General features: G+C 54.0%; 1 protein-coding gene and 1 pseudogene across 1 annotated transcript; both read right to left on the reverse strand.

Annotated features, from left to right (window-relative positions):
• Positions 1-656: 656 nt before the first annotated feature.
• TBX19 (T-box transcription factor 19) lies at positions 657-22349 on the reverse strand. The gene is made up of 8 exons (XM_032863089.1): positions 21967-22349; positions 13319-13583; positions 12027-12161; positions 9473-9534; positions 8044-8105; positions 6209-6397; positions 3912-4047; positions 657-968 (listed from the first exon to the last, which is right to left on the reverse strand). Exons 1-8 carry the CDS (start codon positions 22161-22163, stop codon positions 683-685), a joined length of 1332 nt encoding a protein of 443 aa, XP_032718980.1. The 5' UTR covers positions 22164-22349; the 3' UTR covers positions 657-682.
• On the reverse strand, positions 8678-8846 carry LOC116870895 (annotated as a pseudogene).
• Positions 22350-22718: the final 369 nt, after the last annotated feature.

Consider the following 22718-nt stretch of genomic DNA (forward strand, 5'->3'; position numbering starts at 1 on the left):
TCTCAGGCACAGGGGAAGGCAGAGAGGTGGGAGGGTCCACTGACATGTCGGCCGCTCCTGGGGTGATGAAGGGAACTGAAGCTGGGAGCGTGGGCTGAGGCCAGGAGGTCGGGGGGTCCTCCTGGTCGGGGTAGGACTTCGTTCTGTGGGCAACGGTGAGCCACGGAAGGTTTCTGAGCAAGGGAAGGACACGATCTCACTTCCTCAATTCCAGGCGCACTGCTGTAACACACGATGGCCTCTTGGGGACTTCGCTCCAGGGCTTGCACCCTCTCTTGGTCTCCAAGCAGCAACCCCGGGGCCGCAGAGACTTCCCAGGGCTGCCCGAGGCCGGGAAGGCACAGTGCAGGGAGAGGTGCAGCTCACCAAAGACCTTCACACCACCTCCACGGAACAGGAAGCAGAAGTGAGGCCTTCTAGAATCATCTGAAAGTAAGCAGCAGGGCCAAGGGAGGTGCCCTGAGAACCCCAGTTACGTGAGCATGTCACCGACGGGCTGCTGAGAAGACGGCTGTGGGACAAGAAACAGGGAGCATCACCAAACTAAACCACCTCCCAGAACCCCTGCACCCTGCACTCACTGGGTGGGGAGACGCGGCCGTCTAACTCACTGGACACAGAGGTGGGGCTTCTAAATGCTCTATACAGACAAGGCTCTCCGCTGACCCCCCCAGGATCCGGCCTACCCATCCAGCGAGGAGGGAGAATGGCGCCCCCCACCCCCCGGGCCACCCCAGCCTGAGAAGGGATGTGAGGCCACAGCTGTCCAGGTGGACACGGCGATGCTGGTCAGCGAGGGCTCCCCCAGAGCCTCAGCACCCGCTGAACTGGGTGCCTGGGCGGAGAGGGGTGAAGTCACAGCTGGGCTCCCCAGAAGAAATGTCCCCGGGGAGCTGGCGTGCACGTCTGGGCCAGGCCCGGCAGGACCCCCGCCGCCGTTGCTGATGGTCCACAGGCACGGGTAGGGGCTGCAGAGAGACACAGAATGCTGAGGACGCGGCCAGCAGACCCAGCCAGCTGCCCAGCACGCACACTGCGCCAGGAGGCCCAGGCCTAGGAAGACGGCGCCTCGCCACGGCTTTCTGGCTCTGACACAGCACGGCCCTGTTTCCGCGGAGCAGCGGAAGCGAGCGGCGACACGCCGCAGAATGAGCATGGAATTAGGTGCCCTGACCTGAATTTCCCCGGCCCTGCCACGGCACATCTGATTTTGAACACAGGGTTTCACTCGGGGAGCCCCACCCTGCAGCCTGCGTGGACGGCCGGGAGAGCCAAAGGGGGGCGGATGTGGAAGGCCAGGCCTGCAGGGGGACCTCAGACTGGCAAGAGGGCTGACGGGGCGTAGCCGGGACACACAGGCGTCAGAAGACCCGGGTCGGCCTCCCGCCCTGCGCCTTACGGCCTCCACGGCCTCACCTTCAAGACTGGGGGTCGCCCTCACGCACAGGGATCAGAGGCCGGCTGCGACTGGAGGAAGAGGGGCGCGGGCGATGCCCGGCCCGCGGCACCCAGGAAGGGCGGCACCTGTAACGAACTCTCGCACTCCCGGGCTGCACCCAACGGCTCTGCTCCCCAGCAGAGAGGCTGGGAGCTAGACCACCGCCTCGGACCTCTCCCATTTGCAAGTCCTGGCCACAAACCTGGCTGCGCCGGGGAATCACGAGGCAAGTTCCGAAATAACACCGATGCCTGGGGCCTGCCGCCACACACCTGACTCGACCCATCTGGCCTGTGGCCCGGGGATCAGGGCTCTTTAAAGCTTTCCAGCGGATCGTAATTTTTGCTCCCGAACACAGACGAACATGCCTGCTGCTGCAGCGGGTGGGATAAACGCCAACGCTCTCGGCCTTCCGGCGTCCCTACGTCCTGACATTAGAATCCTGCCTCTTCTGATACAGCCCTGCCTGAGAAGAGGCTCGGCACACGCCGACAGTCCTGGGCACGTTTGCTGTTCTCTAGCAAAATCCTTACGGAGCCGGTCGTCAGTTAAACACGCCACTGAGGGAACAAGAGGGAGAAATGCGCCCTGTGCTCTGCGCCCCAGTCCAGAGACTACAGACCTCCCGGGGCCACAGGAAACGCACAGAAGGCCAGGCTCTGGGGCTGTCTGTCTGTCTGGGTGTTAGCCAGCTCGGCTGGCTGGGATTTGAGGCCGGACCTCCAGAAGAGACGTTTCCACAACATCGCTCAGGGCGGGCCCCTTCTGATGCCTCCCGCCCGGTGGGAAAGCCGTGCGCTCATTACACACTCAGTGCATGACCTTCGGGACGTTTTTAATGCCTCGGAGCTGTAGTTTCTCCAGTGGTAAAACAGGAATTTGAATGCCAGCCTTGCGGATGTTTTGGATACTGTAAATGACTTCTGTGAAGTATGGAGGACAGAACTTGCCACAGGGTTATCTAATATCTTCAAGGGCTCACTGTCTCCCCTCCTACCACAACCCAAATCCATGCTTTTTCCTTAGATAACCCACTCGAGCACTGTCCAATAGATACAAAACGTGACCACAACTGCAAGACTAAATTGCCTAGTAGCTACATATTTCACAAAAATAAAAAAAGAAGGAAGAAAAGGAGGGAGGAAGGAAGGAAAGAAAAAGAAAAATGCGGCTTATATTTAGGTTTTATGGAACCAAAGATATTTAAAATACTATCATTTCAACATGGTTTTGAGGTAAAAAGAGAAAAAAAAGAGTTGAGCTTTTTAAGGCTCTGTTTTTTGCTCCATCTTCAAGCTAGTGTGTGTGTGTTTCCAGCACACACATCCCCGCCCGGGACCGGCTCCGTCTCCAGGGCTCAGTGGCCACCAGTGGCCGGGGCAGCTGCGTGGGGCAGCACAGCGCTGGACCCCAAGCACCAAGGCAGCATCAGTATCAAAACCCCCAAGGCCAAGCGTACAACACCCACAGCTTGTCAAAGGGCAGAAGCGCAAGCTCCAACCCAGACCTGTCATCAGATCCTGCATTTTAACAACATCCCAGGTGGTTCTAACTCTTGTTCGAGCATGAGCAGCCGTGCTGTAGACCCAAATGCTACGATCTCCTAACGTCTGCTAGACCGGCAAACCACACACATCCTTAGACATCTTCCGAGACCCACCTTTGCATGTGGAATCCCTTTCTGGACCTCCTCACCATCGGCACACCTATGTTGAAAGTACAGCTGGCGCTTCTGTAGCACGTTACCACTCACGAAGCATTTTAGTGCCTTTTCTCCTCCTGGGCTCCTCATGACCCAGAGCAGCCCCTATTGTTTCCGCTTTAGCGACCAGAACGCTGGAGCTCAGTGAGGCCAAGAAAACTGCCCGAAGACACAAAGTCAGTAAGGGACAGAACCAGGACTAACGCCCACGTCCACCAAACTCCAAGGTCCCTTTCTGTCCTCTCTCCCCTCATCTCCAGAAGCCCGAACAAAACACAGGTCTCTGGTGTGCAGGTTACGCCGCGGCTCCTATGTGCTACACTCTGCTCTGTCACCTGGGCTGCGGGCAGACACCCACAGCCTGTCCCTCTGGTAGGACGGGTGGTTTATGACAACACGGACAGCCCAGCATCTTGAATTCTCAGTACCTAGAGACACTTTCTCCTTCCGTCCTCCCACAGTCGGTGTCTATCTGCCACACCACAGTTCACACCATTTCTGGCTGGTTCAGGACAAACGACTCCAGGCCATAAAGTCTTTTCCCTTTTCAAAACCGAACACTGAAGCATACAGCGGAGCAAGTGCTTTCCCCTCCCTCGTCTCTGGGAGAGGAAAGTCCATCCTCTTGCTCCCCGCACTTGCCAGTGGCTTAAGAGTCAGGACAACGACTCCGCAGCGAAGCCACCATCGGAAAGAGAACGGACTTGGGTCTCCAGCACCCGCATCACCCCCGGGACCACCGAGGAGCAAAGCTGCCAGTGCTGGTCTTACCTAGGCCCTGGGTTGAGCGGGCCGCTGGTATGCGGGACGGACAGGATGCTGGTGTGCGGCGTGGAGGACAAGGAGGTCCAGCTGTCCACTCCGGAGAACACCGGCAGGTTGCTGCTGGAGCTTTCCATCAAGTTCACTTTGGGGAAAGGACAACAGTTGAGTGGACAGAGCGCGGAGAACAGACAAAGACGGCGGCTGAGGACCCGCCTCATGGCGACACACCCACGGTCTGTGCTACTGGTGCCGGGAGTTTGTGGGTACTTGCGGAGGGAAACCGAAGAGACACGGTCTCCCAGACACACCGAGTGCCCACCGTAGGCCACCCGGTGCTCATGTTTTAATCGTCACCGCAGTGACCTGTCCTCCCCACTGTACAGAGGAGGCCGGGAGGGGAGGGACGGTCCACCACTGGTGACCAGACCCGCCGGACGCGCACCACCACGCGCTCTCCCGTTGAAGAAGGGGCACGTCAGCGTCTCCTCAACACCAGCCGAAGGGCCCGCCGGAGCCCCAGACAGAATTTCTGAGGACCAGCCCCTTCCTCTTCTCAGCAACCCCAAGTAACGTGAAACCCCGCAAGCACAGCGCCTGCGAGCCTCCGTCTGCATGAACAGTGCGGACATGAGGGAGAGGAAGGAGGGGAAGAGGAGAGCGAGGAGGAAGTTTCTGGAGCCTACCGCCTGGCTGGCCCAGTCACGCCTCCTCAGGACTGGGCCCTCCCCCTCCGTTCCAGACCCGCCCCTCAGCCACCCCGGGCCTCTCCCCGCTGTGCCTCTGCCCGCACCACTCTTCCCTGGAGTGCCCCGGGCCTCTCGTGGGTCCCCTGCCGTCCACCCTCACTCCCGTCCACTGCCACCGCTTTCCCCTTCTGCGCATCCCACAGATCTCAGCTCCAGCCAGAGCCCCTGTGGGCGGCTCCGCGGCTCTTTCTCCCCCCCTGGCACCGCACCGCGGCTGGTGAGGGTCACAGACTTTCCCCAACCTCACTGTGCCCGCGCGTCATCCCGGGCCCTTGTTAAAGCGTCGACTCTTTCAGAAGGAGAACCCAAGAGCCTACACTTGTAACAAGCAAGGTGCTGCCACGGGTCCGAGCACCATGGGAGAGCCCCCGCGACGGCGTGCCCCGCTCTGTCATTTACGCGTCCGTGTAGCCCCGAGCTTCCTCATGCAAGAGACTGTCCCCCCATCACCGTCCCCACCCCCCACTGGCGCCAGCTAGAAGAGGGCCTGGCGCCCAGCGGGTGCTCAGAAGCTGTTTTCTGTGCTGACCGAGGAGGGACGCAGTGAGAACACAGCCCACTTTCTGATGCCACGAAGCTCCATGTTATGTCTTCCCGGCAGAGGCTTTCAAGGTTGCTGGGAGCAGCATGCGAAGGGACGCAGACAGCAGGTGACCGGGAAGGCCCTCTGCAGACAGCTCGGGGCGTCCCGAAGGATGGAACCTTAACGCTTCTCCTCCATGTCCCCTGCCACCTATCTAACCTCTCTCTGTCGTCTAGTGTCGCTCTCCCCACAGGAGACCAGAGTCTCTGTCAGGCTGGGTGTTTGTCTAATCCGCTCGCAGACAGAACCCAGCACACAGTCAGCCCTCAGGAAATCTCTGTCGCACCATCACCGAATGAGAAATCAGCCCTTGGCTTCCCTTCTCCCTTCCTCCCTCCCCACATATCTAACAAGCAGGCAAGGGTCTGGGCTTCTGCAAGGCCAAGGCCGGCTCGGTGGGGGTCAGTGAGGAAGAAAGCGCACCAAGGCCAGCGGCAGCTCCGCAAATAAGCAAGTAAGCAGATACACTGCCGATGTGCCCGAGGCCAGCCCTGTGCGCCCCCAGCCGAACCATGCGGAAGTCTGGCTGCAGGGTGGCCCAGCTCCCAGAGCCCTTCCTACGAGCCCTCCAGTACTGGGCCCACTCCGCCCTGGGCAGAGCCGCGGCATACGAGTGCAGAAAGGAGCCACGGGGAGGCGGTGAGCTGAGGACCCCGGGTCCCCCCAGCTTGGCTTTTGGAGACGCAGCTTGAAATGCTGAGTCCACCAGCAGCCTGGGAGGAGGCCCATCACATCTATCAGGGACCAGGAGATGGTCTTATGAAAAAATCATAAAACACAGATAATGTCATGATTATATACTCAACTACTGGTGAGTAAAATAAGACATTAAAATAACAATACACAAAACTGTTGTGTATAATTGATGAAAGCGATGCCACCTTCGGATACATCTTGTTACTACCAGCTGTTTACTGTCTCCCGCACCAGCCCCACCCCTCACCCCCAGGGGCTTCATCAGCAAAACCACGCACCTGAGGGAGAATGGTTTCTATGCACGTAGGCCGAAGGGTAGGGAGCCTGCCGGTGCCCCCGCAGGCCAGGGTAGTGCTCACAGCCGTGGTGGGTGTGGGGCGCAGACAGAGGCAAGGGGGCAGCATACTGGTAATTGGCAGCTCCTGCTGCGCACACTCCATCCGGGTTGGAAAAGATCCAGCCTCCCACTGGAAGAGACAAGAGGAAGGTTTGGACCGACCCTGAACTTGCACACCAGAAGTCAGGTCTCCAGTCCCTTCACATACTGCGCCTCTGTGTGACACTACAGGTCTGCCCCGGGGAGACGGAGGCCACCCCGCTGTCCCTCCCCTTCCACGGCAGCAGCGTGGCTGGCTGCTTAGGACAAGGCCCGCAGCTGCTCTCGAGGCTCGGGAAGCTGCGAGGGGAATGTCTGTGCACAGAGCTGTGCAAAAGACCCTTCGAGTGAGGAAATTACGGGAATGAGAAAGTTAGGTTGCTTCTGACTCACTTGAGTTAAATTAAAAGTCAGTCTGAGACGGGGATGTCAGATGTCTGTGTCATCCCCAGCCACTAGGGAACCTTTAGTGTGCTTCACGGGAACAAGGGTCTCTTTCTGCCCAGGGGGAAGGTGTCTGCAGTTCTCACTCCCAGCCAGAGCCACGATGGCTCCCCTCACCACCCCCCACCAGAGGCATCTGGAAGCAAAACGTGGGGAGCTGGCTAGCACAGCCTGACATAAGAATCTTGCAGAACATTCTGGAAGGTTATACAACAGTTCACAGAAATTTGTTTTTGAATGGAAAAGACAAGAAACAGAAAGAAAAGGCACCCAAATTGGAAAGAAAGAAAGAAAATGTTCTTGATGCAGGTGTCCAGTGGGCAAAGCCAGGCATGGGGTCTCCCAGAACCAGGCTCCTGCGCCCTTGGCCCGCTGGAGACATTCGCTGAGAAGATGGCAACACGAAGGCTTAGTACAGGTGGGGCTCAGCACACGGGGCCAGTACTAGTACAAAAGGCTCATTTTCCAGCTCGCTTGAAAAAGTGCTTTTCTTTCTTCCTTCCCCTTTTTTTTTTTTTAAGTGCTTTTCTGCAAGCTGTTCCCTTGCCACTCTGCAGTGGAACACGCACCAAGGCTTACGGGAAGGAGCCAGGAGAGAACCCCAGAACCCCAGAGCAGGACGACAGCAGGTGCCCGAGCGAGCAAACCACTACGATTCTCATTCAAATTTCTCTGATGCCAGGGTTAACCTTCCGCCCTGACCTCACTGGCCTGGGCCTCCGCTGCGGCTTCAGGGCCTTCCTCCCTCAGGGGGTCTCCCCCGCCATCCAGACATGGGGAGGCCGGCGCCCGGTGAGGGACCCCCAGTATCTGCAGGGTCCCCAGCCGTGTATCACTCACCCCACCCTGTGGCCGTCCAGTCAGCCACCCAGAGTCCTCCCCACGGGCAAGACCGGAGCCTGCCTGAAGCACTGTGGTGGGAACCAACTCGAAAACGGGCAAACACTAAGAACAGGGCCGACCCAGGCCAGACCGCCAAGAGTGGAGAGTGGAGAGGCAGGGGAGACTCCCAGAATGCACTTGGGACAGTCCTCAGCCTCTGGGACATGGAAAGTCCAGTCTGAGAACTCTATCTCCCGCCCCAGCTTCGGTCCAACCGCTCAGGAACACGGGTTCTCTTTGGGAATCCTGGAAGGGCACACACTGGTCTTGAGTGGAAGAAACGACCTACTGAGTCTTGAGAGAAGCTGTGGAACAGTCCCTGAGCATCTGCGACAGGAAGGGTCTGAGTGTGGTGGCAGGTGGCTCCCAGGGTCCCCAGGGAACCCCCCACCCGGCGTTCACCCGACTCACGGTGAGAGCAGGCCACGCGCTGGCTCTCGGACACAGCTTCGGGAGCGTCTCTGAGGTGACTCCTGGAACACAGGAAGTGCGCCCGGGCTGTCCAGCGGAACACAAGTCCAGCGGGACGTCTACCCCACGCTCCCTCTGGAAAGCAATCCCTTTCTTGGAATAAGAAAACCAGACACCTCTGGTCTCAGATGTCTGCCCCCTTCACCCAGGGTGCTTCATCTAGCATGCGATCCCCCTCAGAGCACCACCTATGGTCACGCCGATTTGCCCTGTTTCCCGCTGTCCCACTTAGTTGGCTCTCTCTCACTTGTGGTCACTGCTTCTGCCTGACGGAACTCCGGCGCCAACAGCAGCTGGGGTTTGCGCAGGACTTCGGGGCACGGGCGAATCTGGGATAGGCTAGACCCACCAATAACCCTGCCAGAAAAATACTGCTAGACCCACTTAGCAGATGGAAAAAGCGGGTCTCAGAGAGGCAGCATGGCCAACAGCCAGGGAACGGCAGAGCCAGGACCCAAGTCAGGACGACCTGCTTGTCCTGTTCATCTCACATCTGAGGTTTCCCTTGGGCTTTAGTTATCGGAAATTAAGTTAAATCAAATACTAACAGGACAAAGTCCATCAATCGAAGTCAATTAGGTAATATCATTCTTTTATTTTTTTTTTCTAGAATGGAAAAGGAAAACACGAAGCTGGGGAGTCACTAGCCTAAGTGGTAGCGTCACCATTCACCATCCCAGAAGTCTCGGAACCGGCAAGAGCAGAAACTACACTTGATCTTAGCCAAAAGGCCCAGAAGAGATCATTAGCAGTCTCTGAATGGTCTTCCCTCAGACCTGAAAGATAGGAGCTCTCACCTTTATGACCTACTTATACGAATCACTCACCTCTCCTGGGCTACATGTAGTTAAAAAAAAAAAAAAAATTATTGAAACTGCACCACTCAGAGAGAATTGGAGGAAGGGCAGAGTGATCATTAAAACTAAATCACGGGGCGCCTGGGTGGCTCCGTGGGTTAAGCCTCTGCCTTCGGCTCAGGTCATGGTCTCAGGGTCCTGGGATCAAGCCCCGCATCGGGCTCTCTGCTTAGCAGGGAGCCTGCTTCCCCCTCTCTCTCTGCCTGCCTCTCTGCCTACTTGTGATCACTCTGTCAAATAAATAAATAAAATCTTTAAAAAAAAACCACGCAAAATCTGCCTATGTTACTTTCAAGAATCGGTAATAAAAGAGAGCTGAGCAAACATTGCCAGTTAGAGGTTCCCCTGGAGCCCTGCTCCCAGGCACAGATGATTAGGAGTTTGTTGAATATGGAATTAAATGTCACAAACCTATTTCTATCAAAGGTAATGCAAGTTCCTTCCAAGATGAGCATAAATTTCACATTTGCAGACATCAGCTCATGCGATTTTACTGAAATTTCTCTACTCACCTTTCCTTGGCATCCAAGAAGGCTTTGGCAAAAGGGTTGTACTTGATTTTGAGAGCTGTTATCTTCCGTTTACAAAGACAAGAAGTGTTAGTGAAAGTGGAACATACATGAACAAACGGAACCCTTTACCTTCACCTGGGAACTTCTGTAACATCGGAATAACCCCTTTCTCTTGCTCTCCCTCTCCACATTTCTTTGCTCAGTTCTGCACGAAATTACTTGTGCACGGTCTGTGACAGCGCTGTGCTGTAGCCCGTGGTGAAAATGGGAAACACAGTGGGATATGAGCAAAGAGAGGGCAAAGCATTAGAAATGTGCAAAGCCTGAAGTGCTAACCCTACCATTCCTTCTTTTGTTTATTCATTCTTTTCTTTTTTAAATATATTGAGCACGCCCTCACCTAAGCTACTCTTCTAAGAAGTCACCAGGAACACGGTCAGTCATGCAGGTTTGAGTCCATGTCTCCCGGAGAGCACGGTCCAGCCTCACTCCCTGAGTCTCAGTGATCACTTCCTCAGTGATTCGGGTCACAGAAACACAGTGTATCGCTCCCAGCCGCTGGCACTCCATCCCACGGCCTTTGCCGGCTTCCCTCTTCGGAGCCAGCGGCCACCATATACAACGTCTATTAGCTAATGGCCTCTCCCCGTGGGCTATACGGACTTGAGGACAGCACCCACACCTGTGATGCCCACCGCGGTGTTCCCAGCAGGCAGTCCTAGTCAACAAATCTTTGCTCAATAAAAAAGCATTGAAAAGAATGTTTATTTCAGCAAGGGCCTGGTAGAAAGAGGAAAAGTTAAATAAAAGCACCACTCTTTCCGACCCAGGAACGGGGAAGAAATCAGAAGAGGGCGGGTCTGATGCACCTGTCCCCGTCTTTCTCCTGGTCTAAACCTGGAGAGGTCAAGGGGCGCAGTGAGACCAGCACTGACCCACAGGCCTGCCCCTCTTGGGTGCATCAGCGCCAACCCAGCAGGAAAGTGCTGGCACCAGAGAGAGGCTCTAAGGTTGGGTTTTCTTGGGCTTGAGTCCCACAGGGCATAATCAAGGCTGAGACAGGCCATCGGGCAGCTAGGACAGGGTCTCCAGCACCCCGACACACACAAACATGCACTCTCCAGAGTTGCAAAACCACACCCCCTCAAAGACCTCCCTCCAAGGGAGAGAAGCAGGAGAGGGTGGGCCATCTTGAACACAGCATGTTTTCGCCTACAAAGACCGCACCTGTTGAAATGATCAAATATTTAACCTCTGTTCCCACCGGCTGCTAGAGGGGCTCAGCCAAGAGGCCAGACTACATAAAGGAAAGAAATTACATTTTCTCTGCCCATCTGTGATCCAAGTGCAATCAGCAGCTCAGTTTAACCTGTAGGCTTCCCTAAGTAGTTTCCAAGCCCAGATGCTCATCAGAATCCTTTGGGGAGAATTTAGAGACTCTCGACCCCGGGTACCAGCCCTGGGGATTCAGACTCGGAAAGCTGGGAAGGAGCCCAAATTCTTTAAAAGCCTCCAAAAAAGAAATGCAGATGAAGGCAGCAACAAGACACCTTCTGGGTCTATTTTGGTATGGGGGGTGTGTTTTGTTTTCTTCACTAACAGGTTATCAAAGCCCCTGGGAACGGTGCGGGCACTGAGAGGAGTAGCTCTCCGCCGGCGATGTGGGGCACCTAAGCCCCTGCTCTCCCTGGAGCTATGCCATTGCTAGGAGTTCACCAGCAAGCCAGCGGCAGTGCATGTGGACGCCCGGGGCACACCCTGCAGCGTTATCTCCAACAGCCCATGAGACGACTGTGAACGGCCCACTGCCCAGCAGTGGCAGCTGATGGCCTGAAACACGGGTGTCCTCTGTGGGCACGTCAGAAAAAGAGGTACGCCTGGAAAAAGAGAGAAATCTGCAGACTAACATGTAGACACGAGCCGATGCATGCGAGGAAGTCCGCATTCTCACGTCTGCTTACAGACGCGAATACTGTGCGGAAAAGCACACTCGAAGCTCCTATGTGTCTTGTGCTCGGGGAGCGGGTCGAGACGCAGGAGAGGAAGGTCAGTTCTACTTCCTTTTCTTTCTCGCTGAACATACTTCTGTGCTATTTATTTATTCCGCGGGCGTTTCTTTAATAAACATGTATTATTCTAAAAAGAATTTTTTTTAAGTTGAGTCAGAAAGAATCCGACCCACCGCAGCGCTTCTGCGGACGCGCAGGCCCAGGACGCTCTCGAGTGAGCCGACCGGCCCGGTCGCGGCGCCCCGGCGAACGGCAGAGGCCGGGGCTGGCTCCTCGCCTCGAAGGGCAGGGGCTCCCCGCGCGGGGCGGCCGAGGGCACACGGGGCCCGGACGACGGAGACCCCGGGCGTCTGGGGCTTCCGCGCGGCGCACGAGCGCACCTTCCTGGGCCCGCGGGGGAAGCACCGGCCGCTGGCAGACAGGCAAGAGCCGGTGGGAGGGTGACCCCGCCGTTTAACCGCGTCTCTGCAGACGGCGGAGACCTGCGAAGCCGCCGCCCGCCCACGCGCGCCCTCCCCGCCCCCCGGGCACGCGCCCGCGCGCACCTCCTCGTTCTGATAGGCCGTGACGGCGATGAACTGGGTCTCGGGGAAGGAGCAGTTCGCCACCATCCGATGCGCGCCCCCGACCCGCACGATGTGCACCTGCGGCTCGTACTTGTGCAGAGAATTCAGCATGATCTGTGGGGGCGGAGAAGCAGAGGACAGAGGCCCGCGGACGCTGCAGCCCGGCCCGGCCCGCCAGGGGTGGCCCGCGGTGACACGGCCGGCCAGAAGGCTGTTGTGGAGAGTCGCTCTCTGCCCGGCCCCGGCTGCCCTCTCACTCCCCGCTGTTTTCAGAACAACGCAGGAGGACTTGGTCGGTGAAGACATCCTGGTCTTCACAGGGGACCGGACATCTCCCACGTCACCACCTGCAGACAGAGGGCACCGGACACCGCCCGCCACACGGCATCCGCTCTCGGCGACCCAGCGGAGCCCGACTGCAGGTCTTAGGCCGTGAGGCGGGGGAGGAGGAACTGCTTACGGGTCAACGACTTTCAGTAAAGCCCCGGAACCTTCCGGCGGCCAGGGCGGCGACGGCGCATCTCCTCCTGCCGAAGCCTGAGCTCCGGGGTCCCGCAGGCTAAGCTCGCGAGTCAGAGGAGGCGCGAGGAGCCGGGACCCAGAGGCTCCCAGCACAACCAGCGGGGGGCCTGCCAGCCCCTCCCCCAGCCACGGGCTGCCCACCCCTCAACCGTCGGCGTTTCCTAACATAAATCACAGCCTGGCACGGTACATTCCCAGAAAAAACAAAAGAGGGACAAAAGCCCCGAGTTCTTGTTTACTCTAATTGGAGACCTTAAATAAAACCTTCCTTATTTAAGGTTTGTTTGTTTTTCTGAAAACCCAAAGCCGCTCGGATATTCTACTGACAATTATCATAATGCCCCGCTGGAAGCCGCAATTATTTCATTTAGGAGCAGCTTTTTATTAAGGTTTTTGTCTACTGCCAACATGCCACTTACACCAAAAAGAGGAGAGAACAACAGAGCCGGGACCCACAGACATCTCCTCGCGGGGCTGGGTAAAAAGGCAGCACACAGGACAGCACTGCGGCAGGGCCGATGATTAAGGAAACCGCCACACTCCCGCGCGCTCTTACCATCAGGAAGTCCATTAAAACTGAGAGCGCCAATTAAGACCTGTTTATTCCCGATCACATTTGGGCTCCAGGGAGTAATTGGCTTCCACGGGAGAAGAGGCCGGTGAGGACCCCTCTAATTGCCTAAATGCACCCTTGATATTTCTTGATTGGTGCTGTGGGGCGGCCGCGTGGCCGGGCAACCCGGTCGTACCTGCCCGCCTCCGTTGAGCCTGTTGGTGAGCTTGACTTTGCTGAAGGAGATGGGAGCTTTCATCCAGTGGGCCCCGAAGTTAGGGGAGTCTGGGTGGATGTAGACGCAGCTGTGGCTGGAGACCTCCGGCTTGCCCGCAGGCACCCACTCCCCATTGACATACTTCCAGCGGTGACTGTCCGTGGGGACGAAGTCCAGCAGGAGGGAGTACATGGCATTGGGGTCCAGCCCCGTGACACTGATCTTGAGGACAGGGAACATCCGTCTAAAAGGAAAGGCAGAAACTGAGTCACAGGAGGGATGTCAATGTGTGTGGGACACCTTGCGCCTCACCCAGCCGTCCCTCCACTCTCGGGAGACCTGCCCTGGAGTGCCCCAGGGCGCAGAGAATGCCCCAGGCCTGCAGCCCCAATTCCAACAGGGGCCTCTTCTTACAAATGCATGTCATTTTGGGGTTTTTACTTTAAACCATTGTGTTCTGTTTTAATGTCCGAAAACCACTGATCTCATCATTTGACAGAGGAGGCTGAAGCCCAAAGTTTGTCATCAGACGCCACAATCTCACAGAGACCTTTCTTCAAAGACGTCCTCCGGGTGCACATCAGTCTCCACATTAACGCCACAAACCAGTCCTTCCCCCACAAGGAACACCAGTGGGGAATGGCAGTAATAGCACAAACAGGGAGCAGGTGGTTTCACGGTTAAGGAGGTGAGGGAGCACTGGGCTTTACAGTTAGACCAATTCCTTCCCTGCATGACTTCTCAGAGCCTTTAATGTACTAATGCGCTCTACAAACCTCTGCAAAGATAGGGTCTGTGCACACACTGAACTGGTATGACTGTGGAACCATCCTTTCACTGAGCGTTTTGTGGGAATTTGAGCTCAAGACGCACCGACCTGGACTCCTTGGTCCTGCTGCTGCCCTCTAGAACAGCACTAGCAAGTTTGGTCTCACGCATTTGCAGAGGCCCCTCACTGGGCGTCTCATTCCCTCTGGTTTGTTTTTCCTTCGCCAAATGTACTAAGTTGCTCCAAATTATCCTTAAAAGACCTGGTTACTAGACACGCCCCCCCACCCGATTGCCCGAGACACTGGCTTATTTGTCAATACTTCTTAAAATCTGAATCCCCGAACTGAGAAGCTAACAGTCCCGAGTCTAGACACTTGCTGCTAAAGCGGCCCCTGAGCCAGCAGCACTGGTCCCTAACCAGCTGGAAGGTCATTCAAAATGCAGAACCTCAGACCTCACGCTACACCTGCTGGATCAGAAGCTGTGCTTTTCCAAAGTCCCCAGGCGAGTCACAGGAACGTTAACGCGTAAGATGTGCAGGTGTACAGCATCTTTAGCTTTTGAGAAAAAAACTCAGGAGATGTGCGAGGAGTGAGGGCGGGGCTGGCTCGTGGTCATTTGCAAGGAGACCCTGGCCTTGGGGCGCCTGGGTGGGTCACTCTGTGGGGTGTCTGCCTTTGGCTTGGGTCATGATCCCAGGGTCCCGGGATCATGTCCCCCATTGGGCTCCTTGCTTAGCGGGGGGTTTGTTTCTCCCTCTTCCCCTCCCCTGGTTCTTTACTTCTCTTGCTCTCTCTCAAAAATGAATCAATAACATCTTAAAAAAAAAAAAGATCCCTGGCCTTGGGATTATGATGGGAATGCTGACGGCTTGCTCCCTCTCTCCCTCGGCTCCCCAGAGTCGTCTCTCCCCTCCCCCAGCCTTGGCTCAAGGAGAGAAAATCTAAATAGGAGGTAGGGTGGGTGCGAGTGCGTGAACTACAAGCGACTCGCACGGGAAACCTGCATCTCGAGTCCAGGTCCTGCCTGATGCTGTGGGACTCACCTCCTCCCTCCTGTCCCTCCACGACATGACGGTGACTTTCCTGTAGAGGAAAATGATGGTCCTCCCCATGGGAGCTGCCTGTGGCATCGAAATTCGTCCCCTTGCATGTTTTTTGCTTTTTCTTCTATTCCTTTCTCGTCATATTCGATGAAACTACTCCCTTCCACAACATATTTTAACATTTTCAATTATTTTAATAATATTGGCCAAGTATAGAAAGCAGCAGCCCCCTGAAAGGCACAGATGCCATTTGCCAAGAATCACCAAAGCAGATATCAGACATGACCCCACGGGCCACACTGGGTCACTGTCACCGACGGGAGCCTGGCTCGTTTCTGTGAGGCACATGGAGAGACGGTCTGATTTCCGGTCTATGGCTTTTTCTGAAATGGTGAAGTTGTTTGGTCCGGTGTGGTTTGGTCAGGCATGAAATGTGTAATCGTAATTTCACATATGAAGTTAAAACGTACTGTAAGTTTTCTTGATAAGGATATGCAGTACATGTAAAGGTAAAAAAAAAAAAAAGAAAGCTCATATAACGTATCTTCGTCATACACTGAACTGGCAGAGTAAGGACACAGCCCCTCAAGCATGTGGCATGGCTGTCATCTTCAGGGCATGAAATGTTAAGAAGTTTCCTACAATTCTGCCTTAAGACTGAAGAGATGATTTGGAGCACCTGAGCGGCTCAGTCGGTTAAACATCTGCCTTCAGCTCTGGTCATGATCCCAGGCTCCTGGGATCGAGTCCTGTGTCCAGTCCTTGCTCGGTGGGGATCCTGCTTCCCTTCCTCTCTCTCTGCCTGCTTCTCTGCCTATTTGTCAAATAAATAAATAAAATCTTTTTAAAAAAAAAGAGTTAAAAAAAGTAATAATAAATAAATGTAGAAGATAATTTTAAATTGCAAGAGCGTTATGAAGGAACAACAGTGGGTGATGTCACAGAGGGGAATTAAGAGTGAGAAACTGCTCTAGATGGATCTTAGCAGGTCCAGGGGGGACAGTAAGCTAAGACCAAGTAAGGAGAAGAAATGAACCCTACAGACGCCGGAAATGACTCTATAAAAGCAACTATACACGAAAAGAACAGCAAGTACATGGTCCTGGGGTCCAGATAAGCCTGGACCATTGAGGACTACTGAGGAAAGAGAAGATTAGGGTGACTAAGGCAAAATGAGGGGGGAAACCTGATTATCATTTGTGCTCTCCTAGCTGTATCACGCTAGGTCTCACAAAGAATGTAGCATGACCTTTAATTCCAGAATAAGGGAATGTGTCATGGCTTTTCTCCTTTCATGCTATGTTCAGGAGCCACACCTGATGTTCTCAAGAACCTGTGACCACACGAAAAGATTCTCAACATCGTCAGCCATCAGAGAAATGCAAACCGAAAGTGCGGTGAGAAATCACTTCCCATTCACGAGGATGTCTGTGGTTAAAAAGTGGACAGTAGCAAGTGTTGCTGAGGCTGCAGAGAAACTAGGAGCCTCGAACACAGCTGGTGGGGATGCGGAACGGTGGGACCACTCTGGAGAACAGTCCGGTAACTCTGCTGGTTACAGACAGAGCTGCCATGGGACCCCACAATTCCACGCCTGCACACGCATGCGAGAGACATGAAAACACACAAAATCTTGTACACAAATGTTCACAACAGCGTTATTCATAAGAGCAAAGAAAGTGGACACAGCCCACGTGCCCATCTACTGATGAATGGGTAAACAAAACAGGGCCCATGTGCACAAGTGAGTATGATTTGGCAATAAAAATGCTACAGCACAGCTGAACCGTGAAGACACGACGCTCAGGGAAAGGGTCACAAGGGACCACCTATTGCATGATTCCACTCATACGAACTGTCCAAGTCAGCAAATCCAGAGACTGAAAAAGATTCGTGGGTGCCAGGGCCAAGCAGGATGGGGGGACTTGGGGGATGATGGCTAGAGATGCAGGATTTCTTTTGTGGATAATGAAAATGTTTAAAAAATTATTTGTGAGCATATATGTGTAACTCTGTGAATATAGCAAAAATCACCAAATTGTACGCGCTTTCAGTGGGTGAGCTGTACGGCACATGAATGATCCCAGTAAAACTCTTTTTAAAAGAAAAGAAAAAAGATAAACAAAGAAACCATAGTCCCTGGATTTTAGAAGGACACATCTGAAAAGTTACAGAATGGAGCCGGCTGGTAGCTCAGTCGGTTAAGTGTCTGACTCTTGATCTCAGCTCAGGTCTTGATCTCAGGGTTGTGAGTTCAAACCCCGCATTGGGCTCCATGCTGGGTGTGGCGTCTACTTAAGGGGGGGGGAACTTTGTGAAAACGTACATAATGGTTTATTGCTTTATTCTCTTTAGTACTTGTCTACCAAGAATTTTATGATTATTTCTATTTTGTTACACAGCTACACCTGTGGTGAGCATAGCATAATGTATAAACTTGTCAAACCACTATGTTATACACTTAAAAATCAGATAACACCATATCTATCTACTCAAATAAAAAAACTTATTTTAAAAATACTTTTGTTCTTTTATCGCCACACGAATGAACTAAGAGATGCTATGAATTTTTTAACCTCCATTATCCCAGCAAGGAACAAGGAGGTCTGTCACCTTGCTAAGAGTCCGGTAACCGGGGCGGGAGCTCAGCCCAAGTCTAGGCCAAGTCCAGACCCTGAGCCTCGTGTCCACGTCACCCTCCACGTCACAAGGAGCAGGAGCACTGTCCAGGAGAGTCCGTGCCCTCACGCGCGGGCAGCACGCACCCGGCTTTGTCCTCCAGGGTGAACTGCACATCTACCCCAGCCAGCCTTTCCTCTTTCCTTTCCAAGGGACGGCTAACCACAGAGAAGCCCCAGCGCCTCTGGGGATCTGGTAAACATGTACATTGGCCCCTAATTCGGGAGTGGAGGGGAAGGAGAGAGAAGGGGGAGGAGAGCGAGCTAGCGCAAGGACCAAGAAAGCAGACGTGGATGGAGGAACGAGCGCTCCCCGAAAGCCCGAAAGCCTGAGGAACCGCAGGTGGCTGGGTTCTACCGTGAGCTCCCTGCCACGGCGCCAGGAGGCCGGTCTCTGGCTTCTGCGTTCCTCACAGGCGATCTCAAAAGCCAGGGCTGCTGACGGAGGCTATGAGGAGTGAGGTCTGCGGGAAGGAGGCAGCTTTTGCAGATGGGGGGAGCAGAGACAGTTGAAGGTAAAACTCACTCACTCCCGTAAGCACCTTCCTCTGTCTCCTCCCAGAATTGCAAGAGACCGAAACAGCGGGTCAGAGGCAGATTACACAGACACAGAGGACCCTCAGGGATTGTGCCCGTAAACCTGGAGGGAGTGTCTGGGGCTACAGGGCATGGAAATGTATTTGCCTGATGCACAAGCTCCATCTCCCCTCTCTCCTCCCCGTCCCCGCATCAGCTCGCTGCCCTGAATCGCCCAGCAAATCCGACTTAGGATTCCCAGCGCATATTTTTGGATAACAAACGGACGTCTCAGTTACATTCGAGATGCTTCCAACTTCTGAAAACCTGCTGGAGGCAAATCCGATCAGAATTGAGTCGAAATTATTCAACTGCATGGAAATACCTGTGAAACAGAGCATCTTCCGCTAACATGGAGATGTTTTAGTAAAGAAAACAAGAGGTGCAAGAGATTTCACAGATTTGCCTCAGAGCCTCAAATTAGTTTCTTTCCTTCAACCTACAATCGAAGTTCAAGTTCGCTGCTCAAAGGACAGGAAGGAAAGGGAGGATTCACCAGCCAGACGCACTACAGAGGGTGCGAAGGGAGGTTGTCACAACTGCTGCTGTGTGGAAAACAAACTCACATTTAAAAAGAGGGAAGGGAAAAAGCAGGGAAAGAAAAGGAGGGAGGGGGGAGGCAGGAGAGATGGAGGGAAGAACGAAGGTGGTCAGGATCCCAGCTTCTGGGGATAAAGCGCAGGAGAACCCTCTCTTTCCCACCTCTGACCTGTCAGAGGCAAGCCTCCTACTGGCACGCACTGACGGGTCTCCTTCTGAAACCCAGACTGAACTCTTCCATCAGTCCATCCTATGTTATTTCAAAACTTTCTCTTCTTTTAATTTTATTTAAAATCAGTTAATTCACATACCGTGCATTCCTAGTTCCGGAGGTGGAATCTGGGGACTCATCAGTTGCATGGAACCCCACGCTTCTCACTTCCCATGTCCTCCTTAACGCCCCTCACCCAGTTACCCGTGCCCCACCCCTTCCCTCCAGCATCCCTCAGTTTGTTTCCCAGAGTTCAAGCTCTTATAGCGGACAGGAACTACCTGATGACCCCCGCTGATGCTTCTAGAAATCCAGAGTCTGCCCACAGGGGCGGCAGGCTATGTGAATGAAAGGGGCCGGAGCCGGGTGTTAAGCTTCTCCGCAGAGAAGGGCTGCGGGGGCAGGTGCCCTGAGCTCAGGAGTTCGTGTGAAAGGCAGGGGTGAAGCATCTGGAGGAGACGGGCTGGGTCTGCAAGCGGAGGACAGTGGGCACAAAGGAGACCTACAAGAATAGACCCATAAGAGAAGAGGGACCGGAAACAAGAGCTTTCTGTATCGAGAACAGTAAGAAGTTGCTAACAATTTAAACCTGTGATAACAAGAGACTGAGAGTAATTTCAGGCCAACCTCATTCATTATCAACACATCCATTTCTTAGACGTGCGTCTCCCTTCTTTTATCTGAAGTGTAAAGGGAACTGTTTCCTGGCAAAACCTTGACCCTAAGGGGTTCAGAGACCATAATGGAAACTAAGAGAGGATTCAGTTCACTGGAGAAGGGGAAACGGCAGCAGGGCCTCCATGCACAGCAACAACAAAGTTGACTGTAATGAGACGTTTCTACAGAATATTTCACATATTTAATATCAAAGGACATTAAACGGGAAGAATTTTACATTTTAAATAAGCAGAAAAAACGATATAGGTGAACACGGGCAAGAGAAAGCTCTTCCTAAATTGTGAAAGAACATCCCAGTGTGTCCTATCATTAACCTGGATCTTAAATGGCTTCAGAAACTGTATTTCTTCCTCATTGGAATAGATGGACTGTATTTTTACTTGGTGATTGTGCTTATTGTACTCTCACAGATGGCGCCTGGACAGCCAAATGGAGAGTGTGAGGCTGGATGTTGGCACAAACACTATCCACTAAACACAAGGGATGAACCACAGTCACTCCCGCCTACTACTGGACAGAACTTCTCCAACCGCAGCATCATTCAGCTGCGAAAGGAAAGGAAGTAAATCCAACTAGAAATGTGGGGCTGATTCTTTGATATTAAAAACATATTTTTGGAGCGCCTGGGTGGCTCAGTGGGTTAAAGCCTCTGCCTTCGGCTCAGGTCATGATCTCAGGATCCTGGGATCGAGCCCCACATCGGGCTCTCTGCTCAGTGGGGAGCCTGCTTCCCTCTCTCTCTGCCTGCCGCTCTGCCTGCTTGTGATCTCTCTCTGTCAAAGAAATAAATAAAATCTTAAAAAAAAAAAAAAAGATCTTTAAAAAAAAAGAGTAGGCACGGAGATCGTTACAAATGCAAATATTAAAAGTAACAAATCCGATATATGAAACAAGTAGGGGACCCATTTAGAGTCAGAAAACAGAAATATCAAGCTCGTTTGGTTGGTATTCCGAGCGGGTTTAATATTCTTTCTACTAGGAGTGATCACAATGTATTGAAATGCCCTTATTTCTGGCACACCTTCCCCTCACAGAGCACTTCAATGCCATGCAAAAGCGCTAGAGTTCACAATTCTCCCAGAGAGACAAGGGATGGTTCATTTCTACAGTGTGGATTTTATCTGAAAATAGGAAACCAAGGCATCGAGAAAGGAAGCATTTTGCACAAGGACAAAAGCTCGCCAGAAACCCTGCCGGCCTCAACTTTTCTCTCGTAGCACAATGTCTCCTGAGGGCCGCAGCTGGAGCCCTGCGGACCCTAACCCTGCCACGCTGAGGCGCCTTCTGATCTTTGTACTTCTTGACCTTGCGAGCCAAAGGGTCTGTGAGCAGCAGCTGAATGCCGGGAGCCAGTCTGGCCAAGCTGCGGGCAGAGAGACTGTCTGCCGAGCATGTGCGTTTCCTCTGGAGTGAGAGCTCCCACCGTGACCTTGACAGCCACTGAGCAGGTCTGGACCTCACAGAACCCAAGCAAGGCCCGCAGAGATGGGTTGCTGCTCATCTCTAGCTGGCCGCACTGAGAAAAAAGAAGGCATCTTCCCTCTTCTCAGGCAGCGCACCACGGCCTCAGGCAGTGTCCTTGCCACGGCTCTCACGTCGTCACACACACACACAATGTCCCACGAGCACACACCACACACACACCAGGAAGCCGAGGGAGCGATGGGCAGCGAGATGACGTTTGCCCTTTGGTTCCCCTTCTTCAGCTGGTCCCGGATTTCTGGCAAGTTTGCTGTGCTTAAGAGGAAACACTCAGCTTCCAAATAAAGTTGACTTTCACCTCATCTGAACAGAGTCGGAGCTCAGGTCTGCTCCAGGACAGGCAGTGAGTCAGAAAATAATAGTAATTTCGGGCTAACCTCCCTAACCCGTGGGGCGTGGCCCACGTGGGCTGCCTTCCCGCAATCTCTCCGGTGAACACGCACGCAAGCTGACTTCACCCTCCGCCTCCGTTGATCTCGGGAAATTAATTAAGTTGGCTGGGGAAAGCCGAGTGAGACTGTCCTTCTGAGCATTGTCATCAGCCCTTGCTGCCTCTGAGTGAAGACGGGCAGCCTCTTCGATAGTCGGGGGGCTCGCCGCCCTAGCCGAGCCCTCCCAGCCCAAGCAGGCCAGCGGAGAAACTCACCTGCCATTCTTGGTCACGATCATCTCGTTAGTGACTTCCTTGAATCTCTGCCAGAGAGGGGCGTCCTCCAGGATGACCTGAAGCTGCTTCTCCGTAGGGTCACCTTTCTCCCTCCCGGCCTGTAGCTCACTTTCCACCACGTTGAGGAGGCGAGACACGGTGCCATCGCTGCTCTTCTGGCTGCCCAGCTCGCTCATGGCCACAGGCCCCTCTCAAACTTGGCTGGGAAGCGTCACCCCTCTCGCCTGCTACCACCTCCTTCCTCCCCTCACTTGCCTGCTTTTCAAACCCAGCTGGGCAGTGTCTGGGGAGCTGGAGAGAAGATGCCGGGCCCTTGCCTAAGCCCCTAGCATGACACCCCTTAAAGTCTCCAAATTATACCACCAACCTGTTAAGCTCCAGTGGGGAGGGGAGGGCGGGGGGAGGTAGGAGAAAAAGCCCTCTCTTAATTACTCCTCGGATCAGGTGGGGGACAGCCTGGCTCTCCCATTGGCTGCCAGGCACAGAATAGACATTTAAGAAGAGTACTCCATCCAAATCATCAGGCTTTTATCTTGTTGTACCTGAAGAGGTCTAATCACTGTTTTGAGGACCATTTTCCCATTAATTAAAATTGTTCCAGGCCCAGACAGCAACAATCAGACAAATCATGTTTGTGTATAGATCGTGGCGTGCGGCACCTATAGGAGAAGTCCTGGTGGGGACCGGCAAGCTTGATGCCAAAGCGGCTTTCCGGACACAGTCGAGAACCC

Source organism: Lontra canadensis, unplaced genomic scaffold (assembly GCF_010015895.1).
Source record: "Lontra canadensis isolate GAN:19392208 unplaced genomic scaffold, GSC_riverotter_1.0 scaffold24, whole genome shotgun sequence".
Taxonomy (NCBI): Eukaryota; Metazoa; Chordata; class Mammalia; order Carnivora; family Mustelidae; genus Lontra; species Lontra canadensis.